This window comes from Monoraphidium neglectum, assembly GCF_000611645.1.
Source record: "Monoraphidium neglectum strain SAG 48.87 unplaced genomic scaffold scaffold00672, whole genome shotgun sequence".
In the NCBI taxonomy this organism is placed as follows: domain Eukaryota; kingdom Viridiplantae; phylum Chlorophyta; class Chlorophyceae; order Sphaeropleales; family Selenastraceae; genus Monoraphidium; species Monoraphidium neglectum.
The window spans coordinates 1-7,352 of record NW_014012956.1 but is presented as its reverse complement, the minus strand read 5'-3'; the positions used below and the strand labels follow the sequence as shown (position 1 = coordinate 7,352).

The 7,352-nt window shown below is 66.3% G+C and overlaps 2 protein-coding genes across 2 annotated transcripts; one reads left to right on the top strand and one right to left on the bottom strand.

The window, feature by feature from the left end:
• Positions 1-808: 808 nt before the first annotated feature.
• Positions 809-4,676, top strand: MNEG_4738 (aspartate aminotransferase; the record flags this gene model as incomplete). The annotated part of the gene is made up of 8 exons (XM_014046783.1): positions 809-910; positions 1,176-1,241; positions 1,698-1,915; positions 2,258-2,485; positions 2,899-3,028; positions 3,476-3,561; positions 3,872-4,023; positions 4,312-4,676. 8 exons carry the CDS (start codon positions 809-811, stop codon positions 4,674-4,676), a joined length of 1,347 nt encoding a protein of 448 aa, XP_013902237.1.
• A 937-nt stretch (positions 4,677-5,613) lies between these two features.
• On the bottom strand, positions 5,614-7,147 carry MNEG_4737 (hypothetical protein; the record flags this gene model as incomplete). Its single annotated transcript, XM_014046782.1, has 3 exons — positions 5,614-5,802; positions 6,088-6,472; positions 6,927-7,147. The coding sequence occupies 3 exons, from the start codon at positions 7,145-7,147 to the stop codon at positions 5,614-5,616; spliced, it is 795 nt and encodes a 264-aa protein (XP_013902236.1).
• Between the last annotated feature and the right edge of the window lie 205 nt (positions 7,148-7,352).

Sequence of the window (7,352 nt, the reverse complement as noted above, 5' to 3'; positions counted from 1 at the left end):
GGGGGGGGGGGGGGAGGAGCAGGAGGCAAGGCAGACGGAAAGGCAAGCGGGTGGGAAAGCCTTCAGGCAGGGCGGCGCCCTGCTGGAGCTGCACCGAAGTCGATGCGAACCAGCTCGCACGCCCTGCCGGATGCGCTGCAGGCCGTGGTCAGGCGGGTGCTGGGGGCAGCCGCCGCGGCCCGCCAGCTCTACAGCCGTTGTTCGGCAGAACAACCAGAGCAGAACAACCTGCTGTGGGGGTCGCGCAGCAGGCTCTGCGCGCAGTGTCGGCTCCCCTGTGCCTCCCTGACATGTTTTTGCGTTGTCTTTGGGAACAATCACCAAGCGGTGGGCACCACGTCGCGAAGGGTGAGTCAGGCCGCGGGTGGTCAAGCGATCGTCAAGACTGTCAAGTGGAACTGGACGGGATGGGGTGCGTGCGGCTTGGTGACGTGATGCGCATTTGAAACGGCACATGTTTTGCAAGCCCTTTTTGTTCGCGCTTGCCGACGCTCCGTGCGCTTCGTGCGCTGTGCATTTTGCAACTCGCCTGGAGCGGCTGCAGAATCACAGCCGTCCAGCGCAATTGATTCTGTACATCGACTGCATAGCAACACAGCTGCGCCAGCCCTCTCGCCTCGGCCGTCGCATCCCCTGTATCGCACTCATCGCTGCCGCTGCGCTGCTTCTTGCTGCTTCTCTGTGGGCGTTGGCCAACTGCGCGGCGGCGGCAATAGCAGCAGCAGCAGAGGCAGCAGCAGGATCAGCAGCAGCATCAGTATCAGCAGAACCAGCAGCAGCAGTAGACGCGGCAGCAGAAGCGGCAGCAATGACGCGCCGATTTCACTCGAAGCGCACACCAGGCAGCATGGGGGTGTTCACCCTCATGAGCGAGGCAAAGGCGGCCGCCTCGGCAGAGGCTGGCGACCCGGTGAGGCGCGCCGGGGCCGGAGTGACGAAGCGCGCTCGCCCGCATGCTTGCGCCGCCGCCCTTGCAACGGGGAAGCCGATGACAGTGCTGAGGAAAACAATGCAGAGGTGGATGGCAGCAACCTGTTGCACTGTATCCCTGGTCCTATGATTTTTACGCCTGCCGCACGCCACAGCCACCACACCCTCGCCGGTGGCTAGCAACATGACGGCCCCCTCCTCCACCAATCTGCCCCTTAACCGCCAATAAAACCACCCCGTGGCAGGTGGTGGACCTGTCGGTTGGCACCCCAGACATGCCCCCTCCAGCAGAGGCCCTCGATGCTCTCAGGGTGAGGGCCTTTGGCACCCCCAGCACTGATTGTTGACCCGGTACACAGGCATTGCCGCAAATCCGGCGCAGCCGCGTCTGGTCACTCTGCACGCACGCGCGCGGGCCGCCGCCTCTCTCGTGTGCGAGAAGCCAGCAATTTGACACCGAGGCAGCCGCCAGAGCGCGGCTGCGGTGCCAGGCTGCGGCCCTCCTCCACCACACCAGCCCCCTCCCCTGCGCGCCACGTCCGCGCCGCGGGGCCCGGCGCTGCGCTGCAGCCGTCGGGCCGTTACCATCCAAAAGCTGCCGGCCCCTCCTTCCACTCATCCACAACCACACACACACGCACGCCACCTCACTCGACGCCGAGACCGCATGTGCACGCTGCAATCTGCATCGGCCCGAACGCGCCCGCTGCCGCACACGGCGCCCGCCGCACCCACTCTCCCCACCCACCGCGCGCCCCCGGCCTCAGGCCGCCATCGAGGACCCATCCGCCTACAAGTACTGCCTGCGGCACGGCACCATGCCGCTGCTGACAGAGGCTGTGGCATGGTACACCCGGCACTACGGCCTCGTGGACCTTGACCCTGCCACTGAGGCGCTGTCGCTGGTTGGCAGCCAAGAGGGGCTGGCCCACCTCCTGATGGCGGTGGCAGACCCGGGGGATGGCGTCCTGATGTGCGACGTCGGGTGAGGGGATGTTCCAGGGGCGCGAGGGGGTGAGGGTACCTGATGCATGCAGGAGGGGTCCTTGGGAGGAAGTTCAGGGGTCAGGGGTGCGGCGTGGCGGAAGGCAGGGTGATAGAGTTTCCGGCCGCGGCGTGCCGCGCGAGAAGCAGGGGACGAGCGGCGGGCCCGGCAGAGCTGCTGCAGCCGTCTGCCGCCGCTCACTCTTCCAACTCTTTGTGCCGGATGATAGAGCGCTGGGACCCTGCAGCATTGCATTCAACTGATAGCGAGAAGCAACCGCTGTGAGCATGCATTTAAACCCCCTTGCTCCGACCCATCAACTCCAAAACCGCCCCTCGGCAGCTACGCGTGCTACCTCCCCGCCGCCCACGTGGCGGGCGTGGCGCCCCGCTTCCTGCCGCTCCGGCGGGATGGCAGCTTCCTGCCCGACCTTGCCGCCGCCGAGTCGGCGGCGGCCGCGCGGTCCTGCAAGGCGCTGCTGCTCAACTACCCGAACAACCCGACGTCTGCGGTGGCGGATTACGGGTTCTGGGCGGAGGCGCTCGCGTTTTGTGAGGAGCACGACCTCCTGTGAGTGCTCATGAAGCTGAGGCCGCGTTGCTTGTCCTGCTCTCGAGCACCCAGAGCCCATCTTCCCTGCATCGGGGCACTTTCAAACCCCCTGTCTTTTGCGGCTCGGATTTCGCGCAGCGCGCATCTATAGGCGACACATTGTAGGGCGTGGGCAGTTACATCCGCCTAGGGGCGCGTAATCTAGCAACTGGGGCTTGGAACACCGCGGATCCATGTCATGATACTGCGGGTCCTTTTGTGTACGCTGCAATCAGCAATCTCTGATAAGCATGCACACACGCACACACACGCAAGAGCACACACACCCTTGCACACACCCATCACTCACTCATTCATGCATGTACCCACTCACACACACACACACACACACACACACACACACACACACGCACCTGTTGCCCACCCCCCAGGCTCATAAACGACAACCCCTATGTAGCCCAGGTCTACTCTGGTGACGGCCTCGCAGCCTCCCCGCTGTCGCTGCCAGGCGCCAAGGCGCGCACCGTGGAGCTCTTCTCATTCGCCAAGTCGTACCAAATGGTGGGGCCGGCTCGGGTTGCAGGGGGACGTGGCCGGGGTGCAAGGTGCAAGTCATGAGTGCGAGTTTGGGGGGCCGGGGGTGGCGTGCAAGGGCTCCTGGGGTGCGGTCCAGGGTGCGGCGGCGGTGTTGGGTAGGATTGCTGGGGTGTGTGGGCTGTGTGAGCGCTGGGGCATGGGTTTGGGCTTGCGCCGTGATCCAGCGGGTTGTGGGAGCCGCGGGCATGTCAAACGGCACTGGAGGGTCGTTGAGATGGCGGGACCCGTGCTTGGGTCAGCGCGCGCAGAGCTGCAAAACAGTCTAGTGTACTGGACCCTGCAACCGAGGGGCGGACTCCTCAGCGCTGCACCTGCACCGCCCCTTCACCTCTGCCCTGAGGGTGCCCCGCTAGCCCATAGGCCTCGGTCCTGCTCCACCCCACTTGCCGCCGCCCCGCCGCCACCTCGCAGGGCGGCTGCCGGCTGGGGTTTGCGCTGGGCAACGCGGACGCCATCGCGGCGCTCGAGGCCGTGAAGGCCCCCATCGACTTCAACCAGTGAGGCCCTGGCTGTGCTCCCGCGTTTTCAGAATTGTTTTCATTGTGTGTATCAGCATCCCAGTACAAAACCGTTGCTGCCGAGGCAGCCAGCCCTGACTTGACAATGTGTGTTTTGGAGGCAGCCTCGGGGCGCTCGCACACCGGTGGCCGCTTATTTTAGGGGTGGAGGAGGGGCGGGCGGTCGAAACGTCGTTCCTGGTGGCGTCGACGGGACCACCCATCACCCGCCAGCCCAAAGCTCTGCCCAATCGCGCGCAACGCGTCAAGTGCGACGATCCCCCCCTTCACATCACCAACCTGCTCGCAGGTTCCTGGGCATTCAGCAAATGGGTATCGCCTGCCTGCGCCTGCCGCAGGAGCGGTTGCAGGTGTACACGCGCATGTTTTGCTCTCGCGCAGCTGCGCTGACGGCGGCGCTGCGGGAGCACGCCGGATGGGCGACGGAGATGCCGAAAGCATGTGAGCAGCTCGCTTGTCACGCGAAGGAGGGAGCAAGCCGCGGCAAGCACACGAGTGCTGCTGGCAGGCTATAGCTGCTCATGTCTGGTGCAGCCGCGGGCGCTGCCTGCATTGGAGCTGCTGGCTGGTTACCTGCTGGCCATTGATGGGTGCAAGCTGATGCCGCGTCACCTACAATGCGCCACACGCCGCCGCCTCGCGGTGTCCGCCTGGTCACAAACGCCACCCGGAAGGCGCCATGCAACCCACCGCCTCATCCGCCGCCCCCCAACCCCCCACCTTCCGCAGGCATGTACGTGTGGACGCGGCTTCCCGACGGCTTCTCGGACGACACCGCGTTCTGCCTGGCGCTGGTGGCCGCCACCAAGGTTGCCGTCAGCCCCGGTAGCGGCTTCGGCCCCGGCGGCGCCGGGTTCGTCCGCTTCGCGCTGGTGCAGCCGGAAGACGTCCTGGTGGAAGCTGCCAGGAAGGTGGGCGCGTTCCTGGCCTCGCCGGCCGCGGACGAGCTGCGGGCCGCCGACGCAGCGGCGTCGGCGGCGGCGGCGTCGTCGTCGGCGGCGGCGGCGAGCGGGGCTGGCGCAGCGGGGGCGAATGCGGCAGCGAACGGGATAGGGCCGGGCCAGCAGTGCGAAGAGGTGCTGGCGGCACTCTGAGAGGCCGTCGGCGGCGGGGGCGGCGCTGGGTCAAATGAATTCGGTGCTGTAGCTGAACTCGGTATTTGATGGCGTGAATCGATGGGTGTGGGCGCTGGGCTCGTTTTGTGGCGGTCAAGTGTGGGAAAGCACCCCAGCTGCTTCCTGGGTGCAGCGTGGGTCCCTGGGGGCTCGACGCAGTCAGCTTGTTCCTGAATCAAGGAAGATGCTGAATTGCTTGCATCTTGCATACCGTCAAGGATTACCCATGGTGTGTTACCTGGTGCACAAATACCAAGTGCGTGTGCGAGCAATGTTAATCATTTTCTAAAAGACGGCCTGTTGTGATGAAAGCATGTCCCCTGTAAAGCCGGCAAACCAGCGGACATCAGGGCAGTCAGTCAGGCCGTCTCATTGGTGGCATTAGGAGCTGGTCTCATGACAAAAGCATTAGTCACAGGATCGACCGCGAAAAGCGCGTGAGAGGGCCGCCCTGCCGAAAACACCACATCGCGCTTTCGGTAAGGGGCCACGCCTGCCGTCGCGCGGTGATGAGACGCAGGCGCATACATGCATACAGGCATAGCTTGGGGGCGGGTAGTCCGAATGGGGACGCAGCTCTTCAACCCGCAGAGCAAGGCGGCCGCTCGTGACACCTGGCGTGTGCGCCTGCACCGAACTCTCGGGTGGGTGGTGCCTACCCCGTTTCCCTCTATTCAATACTGCGGATGCGCGAGTCATTTCAACCAGACGACCGGCAAAATAATCTCATGCGCTCTTTCCCAGCCGCGCCCTGGGGGCGGCGCAAGCGCAGATGACAGACCCTCCGCCGCCGCCAGGCCGCCCGCGACACAGCGCGCCGAGGCGTGCGGGCGGCCTCCCGCCGCCCTCTCGTTCCACCGTCAGCAGCCCTAGGCAGCCCGCCGTGGCGGCCGCCGCTGCGCTCCCACCGCCGCTCTCAGAAGAGGTCCGTCCGCCGCACCGCCCAGCACGCCGCCGCGCTGAGCGCCGCGGCGCCGATCATCACGTAGGCCGGCGACGCGTCGTCCGCAGTCGCCGCGACCAGCGCCACGCCGGCCAGCGGGGCGAGGCCGCCGCCGAGGGCGGAGGCCAAGGCGTCCGCGAGGTTCAGGCCCGTGGCCCTCATCTGTTTATCGTGCGTGCGGCCGGGGCCAGGGCGGAGGTCGTGACTCACATCCGAGCACTGCAGGCGTCGGGTATCGCTTGGCAAGCAGTGCGCGTGTCATTTTGAGAGCTCCAGCAGCCACCCCTCCCCAATCAAACCCATGCCCCTTGCCCCTCACACTCTCCTCGCAGAAGCACGCCCCCCGAAACATCCGCCTTCCCCCTCCCAAGCTCACCCCTCCCCATCACACACACACGTGCAAACAGCGTGACGGCAGCTGCAGACACCCTTGGGCCCGCCGCTCACCCCCTTTGGCAGCGCCATGACCGCGCTCTCCGCCAGCGCGCCCTGGAACAGCCCAAAGCCAACGACCAGCAGCAGCTGCCCCAGCCACGCCACCGCGGGCAGCCCGACCCCCACCAGCATCCAGACGGGGTACGCCAGCGCCCCGGTGACCGCCGCTGACGTCAGCAGGGTTGTCGTGCGCCCGACCCCGTCGGCCATCCAGCCGCCGAGGGGGATGACTAAGGTCAGCACAAACAGGTTCGCCAGATGGACGCCCAAGGCCACATGGGGGGCCACCCCGGTGACGTCAGAGAGGTATGCGGGCAGGGTGGCGCATACGAGGTAGAAGGAAGCCGCCGGGAAGGTACCCATCGCCGCGACGGCGAGCACGCGGCGCCAGCTGGACCTGCGTGCGCGGGGTCGTAGGGAGGCTTCAGGCGGGGGCTGGGACTAGAACAAATCGCACTGGGGGGTTCTCAAACACAGGCTCTTTCCTTGCTCGGGGTCACGGCTCTGCAGGAAGGCGCATTCGTCTATTCATCCAAGGTATTCATTGATCCGCCGGGGCGCACGGATGCTGGCAGGCGGGCGCCTGCCGCACACGTGCAGGTCAATTTGATGCCGTGGTTCTCCCCATGGTCAGAATACACACACACACACACACACACACACACGCACACACACACACCATGCACGCAGAGCACGCAGAGCACACACACCATGCACACAGCATGCGCGCGCACACACACACCCTGCACACAGCATGCACGCGCACACACACCATGCACACAGGATGCGCGCGCACACAAACACGCACACGACACACAAACACACACACGCACACACACACACACACACACCTGATCAGCCGCCCAAGGTTGACGGCGTGCCGGTCCTCCACCTCCGCCAGGCTCATGCCCTCCTGCGGGTCCCTCAGCACCACCAGCCGCGCCCCCGCCGCCGCCACGTTCACCGCCAGCCCCCCCACCAGCGGCAGCCGCCACCCCCACACCGCCAGCGCGGCCCCGTCCAGCGGCCACGCCGCCGCCAGGCAGGCGCCGCAGGCGGCGAGGGCGCCCATGGCGGAGCCCGCAGGCACCAGGCTCGCGAGGAGGCAGGGGGACTGGCCCGGGTTTTGGGAGCGCTCTGCCAGGAAGGTGGCTGCGCTCGCGACCTCTGGGCCGAGGGCGAGGCCCTGCAGCAGGCGGAGGCCGAACATGAAGGCCGCGCCGACGTAGCCGGCCTTTAGGCACAGGGGGAGGGGGGGGTTGCGGGCAGCAGGGGGA